This window comes from Sinocyclocheilus anshuiensis, unplaced genomic scaffold (assembly GCF_001515605.1).
Source record: "Sinocyclocheilus anshuiensis isolate Anshui unplaced genomic scaffold, SAMN03320099.WGS_v1.1 scaffold201, whole genome shotgun sequence".
NCBI classification, from domain to species: domain Eukaryota; kingdom Metazoa; phylum Chordata; class Actinopteri; order Cypriniformes; family Cyprinidae; genus Sinocyclocheilus; species Sinocyclocheilus anshuiensis.
Window position 1 is genome coordinate 555,921 of NW_015537959.1, and position 21,502 is coordinate 577,422.

General features: G+C 37.2%; 2 protein-coding genes across 7 annotated transcripts in view; one reads left to right on the forward strand and one right to left on the reverse strand.

The window, feature by feature from the left end:
• The window catches only part of slc16a7 (solute carrier family 16 member 7), a 5,467-nt gene extending 1,802 nt beyond the window's left edge, over nt 1-3,665 (reverse strand). The window contains exons 1-4 of the mRNA XM_016457664.1: nt 3,566-3,665; nt 3,096-3,330; nt 2,638-2,781; nt 3-501 (exon numbers count right to left, since the gene is read on the reverse strand). Of these exons, the coding sequence (XP_016313150.1) occupies nt 3-501; nt 2,638-2,781; nt 3,096-3,312 (860 nt within the window). The 5' untranslated portion in view covers nt 3,313-3,330; nt 3,566-3,665. The remainder of the gene's footprint in view (nt 1-2; nt 502-2,637; nt 2,782-3,095; nt 3,331-3,565) is intronic.
• Nucleotides 3,666-5,431: 1,766 nt separating this feature from the next.
• The window catches only part of LOC107666406 (protein kinase C-binding protein 1-like), a 19,984-nt gene continuing 3,913 nt past the window's right edge, over nt 5,432-21,502 (forward strand). For 3 of the 6 annotated variants that reach the window (XM_016457718.1, XM_016457690.1, XM_016457698.1), the window contains exons 1-15: nt 5,432-5,553; nt 10,635-10,705; nt 11,131-11,288; nt 13,354-13,575; nt 15,120-15,233; nt 15,386-15,478; nt 15,682-15,769; nt 15,853-15,908; nt 16,450-16,527; nt 16,655-16,770; nt 17,379-17,851; nt 17,942-18,049; nt 18,152-18,304; nt 19,298-19,822; nt 19,929-20,342. In XM_016457718.1, the coding sequence (XP_016313204.1) occupies nt 5,540-5,553; nt 10,635-10,705; nt 11,131-11,288; nt 13,354-13,575; nt 15,120-15,233; nt 15,386-15,478; nt 15,682-15,769; nt 15,853-15,908; nt 16,450-16,527; nt 16,655-16,770; nt 17,379-17,851; nt 17,942-18,049; nt 18,152-18,304; nt 19,298-19,822; nt 19,929-20,342 (2,683 nt within the window). In that variant the 5' untranslated portion in view covers nt 5,432-5,539. Of the gene's footprint in view, nt 5,554-7,768; nt 8,285-10,634; nt 10,706-11,130; nt 11,289-13,353; nt 13,576-15,119; nt 15,234-15,385; nt 15,479-15,681; nt 15,770-15,852; nt 15,909-16,449; nt 16,528-16,654; nt 16,771-17,378; nt 17,852-17,941; nt 18,050-18,151; nt 18,305-19,297; nt 19,823-19,928; nt 20,343-21,502 lie in introns of those variants that run through there. The other 3 variants (XM_016457676.1, XM_016457708.1, XM_016457683.1) reach the window with 3 other exon arrangements.

Consider the following 21,502-nt stretch of genomic DNA (forward strand, 5'->3'; position numbering starts at 1 on the left):
CGGAGTACTCATCTATCCCCTGATGCTTGGCATATGGTGCCAGGAAGACCACTGGAGCAAAAAATCCAAAAAACATGAGCACATTCCCCACCAGATAGATAAGGAAACCTCTGTGCTTTAAGAGGGAGACATCAATGAATTGGTTGACTTTCGTGGCACAGACTGACTGCTTGGACTCGTCTTGTCCAGCTGTCTGAGAGGTGACGTCCAGTTTTCCTGTGTCATTCTCATCAGTGATTTTCCTCACTGGCAGTTTTGTTTTTATCTTGATGGGTCTCATGAGGGATCCTGCCACGCAGCAGTTGAGCAGCACTCCTCCGAGGATGAGGAAGCTTCCTCGCCATCCAAAATGGTCAAAGAGAAACTGGTTGAGGGGAGCCAGGGTGGACAGGAAGACCGGGCTACCCGCCATTGCCAGGCCATTTGCTATTGGCCTTTTCACAAGGAAGTATTTACCGATTATCGTAAGAGATGGTTGCAGGTTAAAAGCTAAGCCAAAGCCTGTAAAACAAAAGCATTTTATGTGAATTTTCAACGAGTTAACATTTGACAAAGTACATAAATCCTGTACTTGAGAAGTACAGATGTCCTGAGGACACATCACGCCAATAAAAGTACTCTACTTGAGGGTTAAAAATAACCATGGCTTATTTGGCAACCCAGCGCTGGTTAAATATTGGACAGAGCACATGCTGAGTTATTTTGACTGGTTGGGTTAAATGTTTGACCCAACATGTTGGGTTGTATTATTTGTTTAAAAATTACTATATAATTGCTGGCTAAAAATGGGTTGGAAACTAGAAATCACACACTCAGAATTATTAGTGGCAACAGTAATAATCAAAAGGTGAACATTCATTTATAAGCAAGAACAAATTGAATTTATTTGGGTGAATACAGCATAGTTTACACAATATTACATACATTTTAACTCGGTTAACAAGCATTTTAGAAATAAAAATGTAATATTTAAAAGTAACATTTTAATTCAAGTGTATTAAACTGTTCTCTGTTATCCTTTTTAACCGAAATAGTGCTGATTCTCGTGCCGGTGTGTCGCTGAAATCTGAGCCGGTGATGGGCTGCTGTTCGGCGGGGAAACAGCGAACCTCAGGCTCAGACCGCTGCCTCGCGTTTCACTTACAGCTGAAAGATGCCGTGACTGACTCCATAACCTGCCCATAAACAACCAGCACTGAGATTAGAGAACATATTTTAACATCAAAATAAATTAAATTCAGTATTATAAATTGAAATCAGTTTATGTTATGCAAGGCAAAAGGTGTTTCTCTCATGCAAAACAACCGCTGCTGGTGCAGTCACCTGACTGACATCTCGACCCTGTATGTTGCCTTGTGTAAAATAAATCTTTTACAGCACAGTAAAGACTTTATAGATGAAATAAACCGTATACAAACCTTTCTTTCACTGAAGAAGTGCACCAGTTCGGCGGCGCAGACCGCTCTCTCTTCTGAAGAGGACGCAAAAAGCCCGCGCTTCAACACTCAAAACTCAGCGGATGGGCAGAAAAAATAACCCAGCATTGTAGGTATCAAAAGTAACTAGGATTTGACATACTCCATAATGCTCAAAATTCCTCTTTGAGAGAAGGGTCTAATGTTCCAGTCACACTGACATACACCACCATTCAAAAGTCTGGGAAGATTTTTATTTTTTATTTTTTTTTTTGAAAGAAATGAATACTTTTATTCAGCAAAGACACATTACATTGATCAAAAGTGACAGAAAAAAACGATTAATGTTTCAAAAGATTTCTATTTCAAATAAAAGCTGTTCTTTTAAAAATTCAAAATCATTAAAAAATGTATACAGTTTCCACAAAAATATTATGTGGCACACCTGTCTTCAACATTGATGATGATAATAATAAAAAAAATGTTTCTTGATCATCATATCAGTATATTAGAATGATTTCTGAAGGATCATGTGACACTGAAGACTGGAGTAGAATAATGCTGAATATATTTGAAAATAAAAGTATTACTGTCTTTACCGTATATTTAATCCAATAAATGCAGTCTTTGTGAAGAAACTTTTGAACGGTAGTGCAGATATGATGTTAAATAGTTTAGAGTCTGATCTAATACTATTTAGCAGTCAGCACACTGGAGCGCTGAGAATCATTTTACTCCCTATTTTTTGCTCATTTTGAGTCGAACAAGACAGATTCAGTGATTTATTAATTTGAGACTTTCTTCAAGTGATTATTGAATTAGTGAGTGCTGCCACTGAAACTCACAGTTTTACAAATGCATCATAAAAGAACACATGAACAAATTGATTCTAAAGAATTATTCATTCAAAATTTCTATTACGTCTCGGATCAGTCACTTCACCTCAAAATAACAAGGAATGGCGTGTTTTTCTAAAACCCAGAATATTAATTTAAACATGGAGATCAAACAGACAGATTTGACCTTGCAGTTGTAATCTTTGATCACACACACACACACACACACACACACACACACACACACACACACACACACACAAACAGGGGAGGAACCCCAGTGCACTGTACTGACCAATCACAATCTAGCATGGTTATTATTAGCAGAAGAACAATAGAACAAGCAAGAAAATGTATATAAATGTTATAAACATTGAAATGTGTACCTCCAATGACTCCCACGCATAAATACAAATGCAAAATTGTGGTGCCAAAAGAAGCCGCTACCATAGCAACCCCAACCATTAGCCCACCAACTATCACCACTGGGCGGCTCCCATAGCGGTTCACCAAAATACTGCTCACAGGTCCTGTAAGGTGACACAGAAAGATGATGTAATGCTCATATTAAAAGTAATACTAAAACCTTGACTTGTAAATCTAAACTTGGTTTGGATGTGACTATGCAAAATTAGACTAAACAGGATCACAGCTCTGGCTCATTATGCAACCATGGGACAAAGTAATATTTGATTTGGGCTCCTTCTGTTATTTGGTTACTTCTAGCACATATTGAATGGCTCTACCTGATTGTGGGAGCACCTAGAATGCCAAGCAATGGCGCAGCTTTCCAAAAATGACATGTATATATTACCATGTAAAGTTGAGTAATATGCTTTCTAACCTCCTGCATACATGGTAGCCAGCATGATGGAGGAGACCCAGGCTATCTCACTGTAGGAGATGGAGAAATACTCCTGGATTTCCTTGAAGTAGATGGTAAGGGACTTGGGAAAGGCGTAAGAGCAGCCGATGGAGATGAAGGATCCAAACACCACAGCCCAGCCCCAGCCTCCATCTGGAGGAGTGTAGCCCAGGTTTGTGGTAGCTGATTGGGGCATATTTGCTTTAGTTCCTCTCTAAAATAATAATAATTAAAAAAAGTATGATTTCATCAGTATTTTTCAATAAAAGTACAGAACACTTATCTACATTCACTCAGAAATCATTTAGAAACTTTCTAGTTGATTGAAAATCTTTGTACACATTTATTTATCAATATATCAATATATCTACATTTCCACTAACTAAAAACTTTCTAGGAAAAGTATATAAATATCTGCAAAGTATAAGAGACAGGATTAGTGAGCTTACCTCTCTACAGGAGTTGAGAGACAACTGGCAAAGCTTCCAGATGGCTACATGTTCGTGCCCTGCTATCTTTTTTTCTTCTTCTTCATTTTCTTATCAGGTCTCTTTTTTTGTGGTTCTCCATATCACGTGAAATGCCTTGCCCTTTTTTTAAAGAGAGAGCGAGAGAGACTGAAGGCGTGGATACATTTTTTAAATTAAATTTTTATGAATATATAAGTAGCATTTTATATGCACATTTACACAGTCACATACACAATTTAAAATGTAACTACATTTAATAAATAAATAAATAATAACAAATTATTAAATTAAATATTAATAGTAGGACTTGCAGACCAGTGTTGTTTTAGCATTATTTATATATTTTATTAATATTTTGAATAAGCTTTTTTTTTTTTACATTTCTGTATTAGTCATTTTGTGATGTGCTTTTGTCCTTTTTTATTAGTATTTCTATAGTAAGTTTTAGTATTAGTTTAGTGAGAGTACTAACTCTCAGTTTTAGTTTTGTTTTAGTAAATAAGAACTGTATTTATTTAAATTAGTTGCCAATGCAATATTTATAATTTTCAATTAATTAAAAAAATAGTTTTTCTTATATTTATATTTCTTTTTTATATTTTATTTGTTTATATGTTTTATTTTTAGATATCAATTATTTAGTATTTATTTAATAAATTGTTTAGTAATTTCAGTCATTTGACTTAAACTTATTGATTTCATTCAGTTGCCAAAGCAACATTTATTTACCTTTTTTAGTTTACGTTTTACTTTCAATTTTTTTTTCAACTTTTTTTAAATGCGAAAAATAAATGTTTCATAGTTTTAGTTAACAATAACACCACTGTTGCAGACAGATTTTCTCTTGATAAACTTTCACCTAGCAGGTATGGGAATTCATCGATGTGTTATTATTTCATATCTAAATCCTAATGGTGATTTCAGACTAAAGTCTATCTCCTGTCTCTCCAGTAGCTGTCAGTGTTGTGTAAATGTCACACAGCAGGTCGCGCTGCTTGTGGCCTAGTGGAAGCTTTTGCTATAAAGGCCTAAACACATTCCTACTATTATATCTAATACAGTCACCTAAAAATGTAACAATGTCTTCATGCAGTAACAATTCAGAGAATTTTACTTGAACAGCATCAATATTGTTACGAATCTATGGCATCTGTCTTGCTCTTCTGCTTTGTGAATCCAGTCAAATATATTTTTCATGATATATGCTTTTTCTAGAAAACTGTTTTCATTAAATATAATAATTGTTTTTTTTAGTGCTTCAGGTTTTATTGAATGTAATCTGTTTTGTTACTTTACTCATTACGTAATGTCCAAGTGCATTTCATTTGGATTTGCACCGATTACTGATATAATCGTGGCATAGTACATTGTGTTTTTTCACATTTTAGGTTGAATATTATATCTGCTTTACATATTGCTCATGAATCAGTTGCAGTTCATGCACAGGAAGTTATGGTGGCTGCACTATTTTTGCCTAGGGCTCATTTTCACTGAAAAGGAGTGTCTCCTATTTCTCAACCGTGTGGGGGGAGGGATTAAACAAAGGCCCACGGCTCCACACGGACTTGAGACAAACAAAAGCATTTAAGTGCGAAATCCCACGAAATTTCCACCACATCCACAGCTAACTGACATTTAGCTGCCAGTTCGCAGTGGCTCTGCGCAAGCAGGTTTTTTGAGCGAGTGATGCCTAGTTTTCTCTCTCCCTCTCCTCTGTGCTCTTTCCCGCACTCACTGCTGATCCTGCCAGTGCCGAACAAAGATGATTACTCAGGAAGCGCTTCGGCCAATCAGACGAGGCCTTACATCCTGCTAGTGGGAGGGCAGCCAGTCACGGCCCTGCTCTGATCAGACAGGCCTGAGCTCTGAGTGTGGAGAGGAGAGCCCTCCCTTGTCTAAAGGCTGAGGCTGTCCTCCATGTTTTAGAAGTATTGACATTACACTGTTTCAGCCATGCATCCACAGAGGTAAGCCTGATGTTTTCTTACGTCTGTCCTTTCTTGTCATTGTACTATTTTCATCCACTGCTAACACTGTGAATTGCAGATTTGATTCTCCAGTGACTGGGGAGGCCTAGCAAAGGCCTGTCTCTCAGAAAAACAGGGCAGAGGAGGAAGGAGGTGGGGGAGAGGGCCAGAGAAGGGGGGTCAGGCTCTCCCTCTCACTCTCCTGAGCTTTGGCCCGTGTGCTGCTCGGTCACATGGTTACACGGCAGACGAAGTCAGCTATCACTCATTGCTGTAGTGACAAACAGCTCAGTGACAGTCATTTCTGTATATGTAGGGCCCTCTGTTGATCTGCCCCACGTAGGGGGTGGAGGATCAGGGGGGGTGGGGTGTTCGGGTGATGTACTTTTGTAAGCTGATTGCCTGTCTCATCGTCTGTTTGTGTCACAAGGCCCGCCATAGAAAATGGAGGCATCTGTTAGGGCCTTATTAGAGAGCTGAGAGCCCCAGCTGTGGTCATTTTACACAGGGGCAGGATGGGTAATTCAGGACGTGAGCTACCAATGAGGGGCGGAGAGTTGAATTCGAAACTTTTTTTTTTTAAATATATATTCCATTTTATGCAAATGTTTGTATTATGTTTTCAGGTTATACTTTTAGTTTCAGGAGGGATGTTAGATGACATTCTAGTGTCATTCTTCCATTCTTCATTTAGTGGGAGGTAAAGCTATTTTTGTGCAGTTTTTGAACACATCCTTAAGAAAATAAATGGGCATTTGCATTTTTGCTAGTATTTTTTACTGTCAGTCACATTGCAAGTATGAGTTTAAAAATAGTCTGAGACACCATTTTTTTTAAGCATTGATTATTCTTGAATAAGGATTTTATCTGATTCATACAAATCATGCAAAGACTTTATAATAAGGAAATGGGGAAATAATTTTTCCTAAGGCCAATAATCAGCATGCATACTCTACAATGTAATGCCTGCAGACAGCCACATGGCAAAAAACCATCCAGTTAATCAGAATTATGGTTGACTTTCATTTTCTTTGAGCAGGAATTGTTTCCATTGCTTTATTGCAACGTTAGCATTAGCACAGCTAAAATCATTTGAAATTAAAAGGTTGAATTCAGTTCTTTTTTAAACTTAATGTAAAAACAAAACAGATTCCTGTCATAGACTAGCCTGTGGTGTAAAACAGCATTTTTAAAAAGATTATTTGGATGGCGTTTACATATTATTATTCATCTCCTTTAAGTGTCTTTAGAGATTTATGGTGAAGTTAACAATAAAATAGCACTGCCACACACACACAGCTGCTCCCAAAGACAAAACAAGCGAGCACAAACCACACAGGACCAAAAGCCTCCTGCCGCATTCCCAACGGATCCTTGGCCTTTCTAATGATATTTATGGCTGCGTTTAAAAAAACCCCCATTCAATACATATCGTATTTCACCTGTTTATCAACAACAAATGTCTTGTGAGTTAGTTGTTGTAATTATGAACAATTAATTTAATTACAATCACAATACAGTCGGCTAGACCTTTGTATATTGTTAGCTTAGCTACTCTTTATGAGAAAATGACTGGAGGGTTTTACGTCGGTACGGTGCAGCTCATGTTTTGTGTGTTCCCAGGGAGATTATGCCACTGCGATTGGGATTCCTGTCAAGGAAACAACTTTATAAAGGATTGTGGTGACTGGCTTTCTGCCATTTGGAGGAAATGACCAGTAGTGGTCTGACAAGGCTATTTTGCCTGCGTTATATCAGCAAAGAGCAACAAAAAAAGTAAAATCGTATCAACAACGACATCTGTGACAGGAAACAACTGTGTGCTTGTAAAGTCACTGCTTGCGCTTGAAATGATTCGCAAAGTCACCGTGAACCACAAAGCTGCTCTTTTTAACAGCTCAAGATTACAATCTGGGAGAAAGGTTTGCCTTGTCTGAAAGGCAAAACGTTTGTTTGCATGTTGATACTCAAGTGCATTACCGCTTCACTTGTTTTTCTCAGCTGTGGCTCTTGAGACTGACCTATATGCACGGGTTTCTCTGGTTCTCTCTGTTTACTGTAAGCTCCTGTGCCATGGACGTGCCAGAGCCCGTGTCTCTGGCCTAGAGGGAGGGGGAAGGGGAGCTCGAGCAGAGCGGTGGGGGAAGGGAGGCACTCTCATTTCCTGCAAAGAGAGAAAAAAAGACCTCGGCTCACTCTCTGACCAGTTATCTCCACATTCACAGCTCTTCTCTTTATTTGGTCTGTTAGCGAGGACCTCTGATTGTCTCTCTTCTCAGATGGTTCTAGAAGATCCTGTTTTGGAGGCCGGTTTGCTTGCAAAGTGGTGGTTTTCTTTCTCTTCATTGGATCAGCTTCAGGACTTCCTGTTTCTTTGATTTCAGTGTAGAGATCTGGATTTTCAGCCACGCAGTTGGCTTGACATTGTTTGACCTTTCTGAAGCGAGCAGGAAAAGAGAGGCCTGGTGGATGGGAGTTTTTGACGTGACGTGGCCCTAATGTGACATAACATCCATGCGGCTCCTTACGGCCTCGCATTAAAGTCAAAAATGGAGAGCCCTCAGGCCCTTGGCTACACGCTTAGATGTGCATTTCCCACCTCAGACATTGCATGTCTTATTTAAGTTTGCTGAAACGGATATTCTTTCTCCAGACTTATGTCATTATTGTCGTTTCTGACACATAATCACTGATTTTTCCGAACAACCTGGAATATTTTCTTGTGAGAAAGGTGAGTTTTATTCATCGCCATGGAGGATTATGTGCCATTTTGGATTTTTTGATGGATTTCTTCCTTTATAATGTCCCCTTGAAGGATGTCTCTGAATATCTAAAAGTACATGATTTTTTTTTCTCTACGATGTCAAGCCGTGGCCCTGTCAATGAGAATTAGTTAAAAGACTAAGGCCTCATTGTGGCCTAATGATCAATCCTCTCAATCGTGCTCGTCGTTCTCAACACTGGTCCTAATTCTGACCTCATGAAATGGAGAACCGTTGCCAGCTTCTAATCTTTTCTGGTCTTTTCTTTTGCACAAAGACTGGGATCAAGGCCTTGTCGTTATAGGATTTTGTTTGTGCCATTGGCCTTGTACCTCCTCTTCTCTTTCACCTGTCATTTACGAGCTTCTTTTTGGTACCCGTCATTTCCGTCCAGCCCTTGCGGTTGATTGATTGACCGTAGTGGGTTTCCTCTGTATGGGGTTAAATAAGGCCTCATTGTGGTCAGGATACGTGTGGTTAAGTAGAGTAGTCACCTCTTTTTGTTGTTGTTAATTTCTTCAGCTCAGAAACTCGAGCAGAACAAATTTTTATAGAAATCTTTCTTAAAACTGTCACATTAATCGTGTAAGACTCAAAGTATTTTACGCAAATTTGTTTTGGGTAGTCTTGTCCACTGAATTCTCACTGGCTAGAAATACCATTTCACAAAACTGTTGGATATATTAAACGTCAAATTTGTTGTGTTGTGCAAATAATGTTTTTTCAGCAGCACATACTAAAGGCCTTCGCTTGCCAAGAGCAACGCAATGTGAAAATTTTAAATGCAAACGACCAAAATTTTCATCTGTCCGATGAGATTTCATTGTAGGTTGGGCTACCTACAATGAAAAATGGGCAAAAATTTAACCCAAGTGACGAATAAAAATGTGCTGTCACTCGTTGCAGTCGTGGCTGGTTAAATGGCATTTATGCTGACAATGATTGACTCATTGGAGATCTTCAAATCTCTGAGCTGTTGGTTTCTAGTCGTTCCTAATCTGCAGTAATATTCAAATGTATCATGTGGCGAATTGCTCCTATTGGTTGCTGCTGTTTATTTGCGCAAACTGATTGCGACATCAGTGGTCTCTGATGCTAATGTCACCAGAAATCACCTGTTCACTGAAAATGGTTTTCTTCAAACTGCATCTTTTTAATCATGTTTTTTAACCTTTTATGATGCCCATGCACTCTTTTTGGCACAGAAAATTCACACTTTAGCACTTCCCGCTTTTTTTAGTGACTGGTCAGGGCACTGTGTGATAGTATGGGTTATTTTAAAGCCTGCATCTATTTTATTTTCTAAGCGAATGACATATTAATTAATGTGAAGGAATTTTTTTTTTCACACATTGTGTGAAGGGTTTCAAAATAATGCAATGTTTTGTTTTAACATCTTTGTCCTTATTAGTCATATAATTTCTTTGGTTTTTACTAAATTATATAATGCAAAGCATACTAAGACTACCAAATTTTGCTATAAGTTTGATCGCAACATATAATCATTGCTGTTAATAGTGTTCACCGTCTGTTTGAATACATGACATTAACTAACTGCTCGATTTTTACCATATATTTCTGCCATATGGACATCAACTTGAAGCTCCTCACCACTGATAAGCTATTACTAAATATAATGTAGAAACGTAAATTTTCTGTAAAGCTGCTTTGCAACGATTTGCATCGCGAAAAGCACTTTACAAATAAACTTGAATTGAATTGAACTAAGAAAAATGCATGTCATCTCGACAGCCTAGTATAAATTTTATGCTTTATAGACCACATTTTGAATGTATCCATGTCAGTAGCTGATGGTATTTTCGTACCGATTATGCCTGAACTTGGACGAGGTCAAATCCTCTCAGACAAGAAGTAAACTAATGAGACTGAATTAAAGACACTCTCCAGTGCTCAGCAGACGTCTACTTCGTAATCCCTTCTGAGTGGACCTGCTCACGGCGGCGTTCCCCACAAAAATGATTGCTTCATTTGAAGGAGGTGCTGATCTATTACTAGACCCAGAGCGAGAGAGAGTTTACGTCTCGCATGTCTAACGAGTTAGGTTAAACCGCTTAATATCCTCTTGTAAATTCACTCTACAGGCCCATGATTGGTTACAGCACAGTTCAGACAAAGCAATACTCATGCAAGGGTCTCCTTGCACTAGATGTGGAATGGAGGACGATTGCAATGAACAACAACAACATAACTCTGGAGATTAGATTGCATCACCCAAGTCTTTTATCTCAGGGGGAGACCTCACGAGATTTCAGTGTCTTATTCCAGCGTTTTATTTTGCTCTCTCTCTACTTCATTTAGTTTGGCTGTGGAGGAAATAAAGACGGAGTCTGATGCTGTTGATGGGATGGAGGTGTCCATGCCACCCAAAGGTATTTTTTTTTTCTTTGATTCTAATGTGACACTTTTGTTGTATCATTTTGCTTTAGCTTCTCAGTTCACGCAATCAGACTCCAAATATAGATTGTCAGATTGTGAGAGTTCAGTTCATGAGCTGAAATGAATAAAAAGCGAGTCACGCTTTTAATCTGAACCACATCAAATGTGGCATGCAACCTAATTTTGTCTTTCATTATGCCGACTGGTTGTTGCTATCTGGTACTTCATGTTAGTAGGTTAGTCAGACATTTGATACGACATCTTTTGTTTTAGTCTTGAAGATGTGCATAAAAGGCAACCCTTTTTGTGCATGTGGAGGTCGATGCTTTGAAAGGTCACAATCACAGGCCCAGCTGGGTGAGGTGTTGTATTATTATGCATGCCTTGCATAGTAAAGCAGCTGTGGTTCTTTCATCAGCGGTCCCTGATCTAGGATCAGCGGAGCAGGCGCTGACTGCACAGAAGAGGAAAGCACCCAGTCCTCCACATTCCTCAAATGGACACTCACCCTCTGAAACGTCACCCAGTCCCACAAAGAAGAAGAAGAAACCGGGATTAGTCAACAACAAAGACCAAGTATGTCCCCTCCTTGGCTTCTCTCTTTTGTTGAATTGTAATTGGTTTGAGCTGATAATTCCTGCTCAGATGAATTGAAAAACATTTGTAGTATCTAAAACAGACCTTTGGTTTGTAAGTAAACTCTTGTCTCTTCCTGTGTCCTTTTACATTTTTGTTGCATTTTTCTATTCAAACGGCCAATCGAAATAATCAGGATTGATTGTGGCTTGTAAATATGTGTGTGTTTGACTTTAATTTCCATTCAATGTGCAGTTTTTAATGATAAAACACTGGTCTCTGAAAGGGCCGAATGCTTTTACTGATTTGCATGAACAAAGTCGACCACTTGTGGGGATTTCTGTCCTGTAAGCTACGGGGTGTCCTCAAAAAAACATTTGGCCACTACAGGCATATTTAAAGGATATAGTTCAACCCAAAACATAATTTACTCACCCTCATGTCATTCCAAATATTATCTTCTTTAGTGGAACATGTTTTTGTCCATACAATGAAAGCCAATGGTGTCCAAACAACATATGGACAAAAAACACTGAGACATTTCTTTCTGTTCCACATAAGAAATAATGTCATACAGGTTTGAAAAGAGACAAGGGTTAATGTTTAGTTTTTGGGGGAGCTATCACTTTGATGAATTTATGTCATTGCATTAGATAGTAAAATGAATATTTAGTTGACATACTGTTATACATATTTTAATGATGTACTGTTTATGATGAAGGCAAAATGTATTGTGACACTTTCTGGTTATCTAATGTTTGTGTAACATGTACCACATCGTTCAGAGGTTTGGGGTTGATATTTGATAAGATTTTTTAATGTTTTTGAAAGAAGTCTCTTATGCACGCCAAGGCTGCATTTATTTGATCAAAAATACAATAAAACTTTAATATTGTAAAGTATAATTACAATTGGTAACACTTTATTTTAAGGTGTCGTTGTTACACGTTACATGTACTTATTATTGTAATAACAATTAATAATGCATAATTACATGCAAGTAACCCTAAGCCAAACCCTAATCCTAACCCTAACCATATAGTAAGTATATGTAATTAATTAATATCACTCAGTACTTAAATGTATAAATACACTGTAACAAGGACACCTTAAAATAAAGTGTAACCTTACCATTTAAAAAATGTAAGGCTTTAAAATGTTATTTATTCCTGTGATGTAAAGCTGAATTTTCAGCACCATTACTCCAGTCTTCAGTGTCACACGATCCTTCAGAAATTTGCTCAAGAAACATTATATAAAAGCATTCATCTATTTAAAAAAATCTTACTGACCTCAAACTTTTGTACGGTAGTGTATATACTTAATGTGATGAACTGCACCTGTGGTTACCAGCTGGTTAAATCCACTGCAAAAATAGCTTAAAGGGAAGTTAGTTCTGAGAAAAGCTGTTGCTTTTGTTACTAATCATTTGTTTGCAGATGGCAAGTGTCCAAATGCTTCTTTTAGGGACCACTGTGTGTTCACTTTATTACAGATCAAGTGCACTGATTTTATTGAATCTTGTGCTGTCGTTGTGGTGGTGTGTTGCAATGCATATGAACAATGTTTCATGAAAGATGCCAAATGTGGATTTGCTTATTGGTCTTATTTAAAAAATAAAATACTAAGCAAATTTATATTAATTGATTTCTTTTGATACCTTACAGGTATTGAAAATGAATTATTAGCTGTCAGTTTTTGTGATTATGTTTAAAATAGTTCCATTAAATCACAACTTGGTCTAAAGTATATTTTGCCACTGTCTCTTGATCCTGCTAATCTGTATTTGGCATCTGATAGTAATTTAAGATTTCGTTCAAATCCTGGCAAAACACACTTGATCTCAGACACCACGTGTTTCTCAGATCACACATGGGTTATGCAGTGTGTTTAGGGAAATTTGAAATGAAATCCTACAGTATCTTCCCAGTGCTTTTGACCCAGTGGTCATGTGACTGCTTACCTGTCCGTGCTTGATTTATTGCAGTGCCATGCTACGTTTCCCCTGCGAGTGTTGTGGCTTGTGATTTGACCCCTTGCCCTGTCTCTCTTGCCTGCATTTCAGTGTGAGCTTAGACATGGTCCCTTTTACTATGTCAAGCAGCCCGCACTCACCACAGACCCTGTTGATGTTGTACCGCAGGACGGGCGGAATGACTTCTACTGCTGGGTGTGTCACCGCGAGGGCCAGGTGCTCTGCTGTGAGCTCTGCCCGCGCGTCTACCACGCCAAGTGCCTCAAACTGGCCGCAGAGCCTGAAGGCGACTGGTTCTGTCCAGAGTGCGAGGTACTGACTGTATATGTTGGCTGTTATGTCATGGGACTGTCCTTCTGGCACTTTAAATATGTTCAGAGCATGAAGCACTATATAGCGATAAGTACTGGCCATAATCAGTCATATGGAAATTTAAGATCTGTTCCAAAACCTAGTGAGCTGCCTACTTATTTTGAGGGACAGGCACAGTTCTGATGTGAAGACTGTTTAAAAAACTAGGCAAAATTAACTTAAAGGGATAGTTCACCTAAAAATTAAAATTGTCATTTACTCATACATGTCATTCCAAAACTGTATAGTCTTGTTAATGTTAACTATATATATATATATATAATGTTTTTTTTTTTTTTTTTTTTTTTTTAAAAATCTAATAAGTGGAAAGTACTAAAATTACTAAAACTTAAATAAAAATAAGTAAAAGCTATATAGAAATATAAAAAAAACAAGTGAAATTAAACAAGTGAAAAGTACTAAAGTTACTAAAGCTTAAATAAATAAAAGCTATATAGAAATATATATAAAAAAACTAATACAAATGGCAAAAGCATGTAACAAAATTACTAAAACTTAAACTAAAATTAATTGAATTATTAATTTAAAAAGTATTAATAAAAAAATAAAAAAATAAAAAAATCCAAATATTAATAAGTACTATAAAAGTATGTAAATAAAACTAAAATAGCATTTTCTGAAATGACTTTCTGCTGTGGAACATAAAAGATATTTTGAGAATTGTCTCGGTGATGATACAATGGAAGTCAACAGGCTTGAATGTTGTTTGATTCCCAACATTCTTCAAAATATCTTCTTTTGTGTTCCCGAAGGGTAAACTATCCCTTTAAAGATGCATTGTTTTGGCCAAAATATCGCAGTATCTTTTGTGGAGAATCCCTGAATGTTTTTATCCAAAATAGCAGACGAGTCACAATAAATGTTGATTATAAATTAACATTTCAATCAGTACTAAAAAGTGTTGATTACAAGTCATTTACCAGTATAATTAAACTGGCTGTTTTGACCAATATTTGAGCATATTATATATTTTTATGCTTATCGTGTTATCACGTATCAGTATTGTGTTTTTAGCTTAGCGACGAGTGCTTTGAGTGAGCGCTATTTTTTTATCTGCTTTTGAATTATGAGGTTCCATAACAATTAAGATGCTGTCTAGGCAGTAGACTCACTAGGTTTTGGAACACTAAGTATGACATACAACATTGCTCTGACAACAATATATTTTGCTCACAATTTTTGCCAAATCTTGTCATGCATCATTAAATCTGAAATTTGCTCACAAATCAATTTATTCTGGTACAATTCAGCTGAAAGTAGCATCAATGCATTTCTACATCCCTAATTCAGAGCAGATGTCATTCAGTTGTTCATTCTTACCAACAGTAGAAAGAATTTATTTTAATACATTTTATTATATCAAGTTAAATAGACAGTAACTGAATCAACAGTCACTTTGAGAATGTTTGAGAGCACATGAATGGTTATAAACTGTATGTATGTGATTTATGAATATAGTACAGTCATTTCACTCTCTGCTTCAGAAAATAACAGTGGCTGAATGCATAGAGACTCAGAGTAAAGCTATGACCATGCTGAACTTGGAACAGCTGTCCTACCTGCTGAAGTTCGCTTTGCAGAAAATGAAACAGCCAGGGGTGAGTCAACCATACCACATTAAATCCTCACAATTGATTTAATCACTCCATAGTTTCATTTTGATGGTCTCAGTTTTTATGTGATTACATTACATTGATACATTGATACATTGACCCTTGCTTTGTATCATTATGAATGATTTATCTTGCAGACCGAACCGTTTCAGAAGCCAGTGTCACTTGAACAGCACCCGGATTATGCCGAGTATATATTTCACCCCATGGACCTGTGCACTCTAGAGAAGGTAGATCAGGTTTTCTGCATTACAAGTGTCCAGGTACTTTATGTGTTCATTTTGAAGAGTGTATCTACTGTTTTATCACGTAAAACCAATAAACATCTTTTTGTCTTTTTTTTTTTTTTTTTAAGTTTAGATTTTGAGGCCACTGTATGTGCCTAAAGATAAAAAAAAAAAAAACTGTAACTGAGAAATATGTGTGTCTGTAGAATATCAAGAAGAAAATGTACGGTTGCACAGAAGCATTTTTGGCTGACATGAAATGGATTCTACACAACTGTATCATATATAATGGAGGTTAGTGCTGGTCTGTGAAATCAGTGCACATGTATCATGACTCATATCTGTACATTCATGAAATTTCAATGGGTCTATTTCAGGAAACCATAAGCTAACAGCAACTGCTAAAGTTATTGTCAAGATCTGTGAACATGAAGTGAGTACTGTAATATCCTTACAATACATTGCATGCAATACATGTTATATATAAACCAAATACTTCCATTCAGAAGTTTGTTTCTTAATGGTGAAAGATGTCTCTTATGCTCAGAAATGCTCCATTTATTTTGATCAAAAATACAGTAAAACCAGAGATATTCGTTTTATTTACTTTTTTTCTATTTTAATACATTTTAAAATGTATTTTATTTCTCTAATGGCAAAGCTGAATTTTCAGCATCATTACTCCAGTCTTCAGTGTCACATGCTCCTTCAGAAATCATTCTATTATGCTGATTTGCTGCTTGAGAAACATTTATTATTATTATCAATTTTGAAAACAGTTGTGCTGCTTAGTATTTTTGTGAAAACCATGATCCATTTTCAGGATTCTTTCATGAATAGAAAGTTCAAAATAAGCACATTTATTTGGGAAAAAAAAAACATTATAGATGTAATTACTGTCAATTTTGATCAAATGAATGCATCCATCCAAGGTGGTTTAAGGAAGAATTACAGTATCTATAAATCATCCACAGATGAATGAAATTGAGGTTTGTCCAGAGTGCTACCTGTCCGCCTGTCAGAAGAGGGACAATTGGTTCTGTGAACCTTGTGTAAGAGGATGACCATTTTTAATCTTATATTAGTAATTTTGTAATATGTTTTTAAAAAATCATCTAGTTAAATATCTGGGCTGTATTTAATCGGTGGCTAATGGTCATGTTTGTTGCTTTCATGTAGTCTCAGCCTCATCCTTTGGTGTGGGCCAAACTGAAAGGTTTTCCCTTCTGGCCCGCTAAAGCCTTGAGGGACAAGGACGGTCAGGTGGACGCACGGTTCTTTGGCCAGCATGACCGGTGAGGCTGTTAATCTTAAACATAAACAATATATTGAATATTTACAAAATATAAAAATATATGAAAAAAACTAAGATCCAGCAAATCAGATATTGAACTTAATTTGCTTCGTTTTAATAGCATCTGTGATTTAAACGTAGTAGCAAATAAATTTGGGAAGTTTGTTTCATTTTAGTGGATTAGTTTTTCCAATTCAAATTTTTCAATTTGGCTACAATGTGTTTAGTTATGTAAGTCTGCATAGTTTTACGTTTTAAAAATGGGTTAATATTACTGTGTTATTGTATTGGTAAAAATGAAAAACAAATAAATAATTGATTCATTTTAGACAAAATTTTCAGGGAAAATGCATAAATCTCAAGAATATTATCAAAAAATGCTTTTAAAAATTCTAAATTAAGTATTTTGTTCATCTACAGTGGGTACGGAAAGTATTCAGACCCCCTTAAATTTTTCACTCTTGCATTCCAATTTAATAAATCCTAATGGTTATTGTATCAAGGATTTGTTATATTTACAACAATATCAATATTATCATGGAGTTTTTCTGCCATACACTATTTTTTCTATATACTAAAATATGTACTTCACCCTCATTTGCCTCTCAGAGCCTGGGTGCCCATAAACAACTGTTACCTCATGTCTAAGGAGATCCCCTTCTCTGTGAAGAAGACCAAAAGCATCTTCAACAGCGCCATGCAAGAAATGGAGGTCTACGTGGAAAACGTGCGCAAGAAATACGGCGTGTTCAACTACGCCCCGTTCCGGACACCTTTCACACCCAACAACCAGTTCCAAATGCTGAAGGACCCTAATAACCCTAAAAAAGGCACGGTGAAGCCTGAGAAACAGGACAAAGTCAAGTTCAGCTTCGATATGACCGCATCCCCCAAGATGCTCTTGAGTAAGACAGTGATGTCAGGAGGGCCGGGGCAGCGGATCTCTGTGACGGACGTACCCAGATCGCCAATGAGCACCAACTCCTCAGTCCACACGGGGTCCGACCTCGAGCAGGACGAAAGAGGGGCGAGAGTGTCATCGAGTCACTATAGCGGCGGGGAAGACTCAATGGATTATACAGGTGATTCATTCCATTTAATGCCTTAAAATGGCTAGTGTTTTATTTTATGATTAATAGTGGATGATTCAAGTTTTAAAGTTTTGCCCACAGCGTCCCCTGCATCTCTAAAGACAAGCAACAGCCCCAAGCCTCTCCTACCCACCCCAGTTAAACAGGAAAGGAGTTCAGGCACGGGAGGCATCCTCAACCTCAATCTGGGTGAGTCTCAAATCAACCAGAGGCCCACAGAAATCAGCACTGCACTCTGATCCTTTATTTCTCCATTTATGCTGAATATTTGTGTTGGATGTGATCCCTCAGATCGCATTAAAGCTGAAATGGACCTGAAGGAGTTGAGTGAAACTGTACAGCAACAGCAGCAGCAGCAGCAAGGGACATCGGTTCTCCTCACCTCTCCTAAAAAACCTACTAGGAGTTTGGATAAAACTATAGAGAGCTGCAAGGCTCAGCTGGGTAATTAACATGTGAACACACACAAATGATGATTAACAATAGACCTCAAACAATGACCGTCCACTTTTTTGGCAACCTTGGTTGTGAATAATCATTGGTAAGTGAATATCATAAAGTTCATATATCATAAAGAGCCTTGAACCAAACCAACCTGCTTTAAGATGAATCACAAAATTACAGTATTTGATTTCAAGCAGCAAAAATATGAATACTGTATTTACTACAAGGTTTGCGGCGTTCGGAATTGAACTGAGAATGTGTTTTCAATACCAATTCAGTTCCTCAATTTGAGGTAGCAAAAAGAGCTAGAACTGAAATTTAAATATAAAGATGTGGAATTAAAATTAATTTAACTTCAAATGAATCCTATACAATAAGTGTAATATTAACAAGAAAAAAACGTTTTTTCAAAAAACCATTTTTGAACATTTGTTTTAACAGCATTGCTTGAAAGTTCAAAAGAAACTAGATGCTTTTACAGATGGACAAACTGATTTATAGATCAGGGTAGAAGAAATATTAATTTCCCAGAATGCCATTAACTGCCCTTGAGTTTCTTTAATTTGTAGTTCAGTAAGTTCCTCTTCCTGTCATTACAATTCAACTTCCTGTTGGTTGTGAACAACTCTACTACTAGCTACTATTAACTAAAGTTATGTAGGTAACCTGCAAATATTGCCTAGATTTTTATTTCACTTATTGGTGATTGGTGGATCTTGCTTGAAGAATTGTGCTTGATGTATTACTAGTAATCTTGCACTTCACAGGGAATGGAAAACTGTCGATTCTAATAATATTGTACAATATTACTGCCTTTTTGATCAAATAAATGTAGGCTAGGTGAGCATGAGACTTCTTTCAAAAATGTTGAAAAACCGTAGACTTTTGAATGGTGTTGTATGTCTGAAACCCTGCTTTTGAGCTCCTTTGTGTACCCAGATATGCAGCCTGTAAATTTTAGAACAGAAAAATTAATTTGTTTTCTATCCACAGGAATCAATGAGATCTCAGATAATGTGTTCCACGGTGTTGAGCACAGTGACTCAGACGACTCTGACAAATCTGACTCCAGCGACAGTGAATACATGTCTGAGGACGAACAGAAGCCCAAGAACACTAACCACAACAACAGTGCCCACAAAGACTCCAAAAAGAGAGCCAGACCCCCATCCGCTCAAGCACAAGAGCAAGACGCTGCCCCGTCAACAGCTGGAGGAACACCAGGTGGAGACAAGAAATCATCAGATCCCCAGACCAAAGAGAAGTTAAGCAGTGGCGTGGAGAAAGACTCTCAGGAGAAAAGCAAACCCCTGCAGCAGACCCAGAAGGAGAGGTCACAGTCAGGGCAGGACGCTCGGCCTGCTGGATCAGAGCTGGATGTGGACTCTGACTCCGAGCGGGAGCTGGTGATAGACCTCGGTGAAGAACCAGGTGGGAGGGAAAAGAAGAAAGCCAAGCGAGAGACCCCATCAGCCCCCATCTCCACAACTAAAGATCAGACAGGCATTAAAACAGATGGTAGGTACCTAACAGTTTGGATTTTGTTTCTGTAAATGCATTGTTTTAGAATTTCTAATCTGAATCTTACATTTTTTGTCTACATTGTGTTCTTCCTTTTGTTTAGGTAAAACGTCTGCATCTACCAGCACATCAGCTTCTTCTTCTACAGATAACACTTCATCTTCCATCAATCCTGGTCCAAAAGATGCAGCCGAATCAGCCATCAAGCCTCCAGCCACCGTCACAACTGCATCTACCACTCAAGCCACCTCCACCTCGGCTGTTCAACCCATGTCTGCTGTCCCTGTTGCTTCCAATGTGGGGAAAAAACAGCGCCCTCTGCTGCCCAAGGAGAGCACACAGCCGGCCCAGCGGCCTGCAACATTGAACCCGGCTGGCGGTAAATTCCAGACGTCATCTCAGAAGGTGCAGAGACAGCAACAACAACAAGGTGAGACGGCTCCTCAGAGCCAAGCGCAGCCCCAGACCTCAGCCAACAACTCCAGCACACGCTACCAGACCAGACAGTCCGTCAAAGGTAAATACATGACCGATTCTCAGTGCAGAATAATTAAAACATTTTTATTTTTTTTATTTTATGGGAATTTTATTTTATGGGAACTTTTATGTTTTTTTAAATATATGACCCTGGACCACAAAACCAGTCTTAAGTCGCTGGGATATATTTGTAGCAATAGCCAAAAATGCATTATATGGGTCAAAATGATCGATTTTTCTTTTATGCCAAAAATCATTAGGCTTTTATTAAGTAAAGATTATGTTCCATGAAGATATTTAGTAAATTTCCTACCGTAAATATATCAAAAATTTTTGATTAGTAATATGCATTGCTAAGGACTTCATTTGGACAACTTTAAAGGAGATTTTCTCAGTATTTAGATTTTTTTGCACCCTCAGATTCCAGATTTTCAAATAGTTGTATCTCGGCCAGATGTTGTCCTATCCTAACAAACCATACATCAATGGAAAGCTTATTTATTCAGCTTTCAGATGATTTATAAATCCCAATTTCAAAAAATTGACCCTTATGACTGGTTTTGTGGTCCAGGGTCTCAATAGTTTTGGAATTAAAAAAAAAAAAATTCTGATCTAGACAAATACCCCAAGATAAAAATAAAAAAAAAACCTGCCCTGAAATAATCTATATAAATATAAATCTATTTTAAGACATAAAATGAAAATAAATAAATAAAAATTGTCTTGGATTGTTATAAAAAAAAATTAATCTAGATGAGGATATGTAAATATATCTGTTTTTATTTAATGACTATAATTTGTATAATAACTTTTAGATTCATAATCTGTTTAATTAGATTTGAAAAAATCTGATATAAAAATGTATATCTAAAACAAATAGATTTTTACTATAATATACTACCCAGAATGCTTTGCTCTACAGAACTGACAAAAACATTGATTATCCCTAGGGCGACTGGATGCTAGTGTCAGCACACCATATAAAATAAATCACATACATTTATTTGCACGCCATGGCTCATCATCTATCCATCCTTGTGAGGCTGATGACAGTTTTAAAGCTCAAACTAATACACTCTTTTATGGAAAAATTAAGTGCTTTCACACACACACACACACACACACACACACAAAAAAAGAGTTTCACATTCCAGCTTCATATTCATCCAAAAGCGACTTCTACTTCTAAAAAAAAAAAAA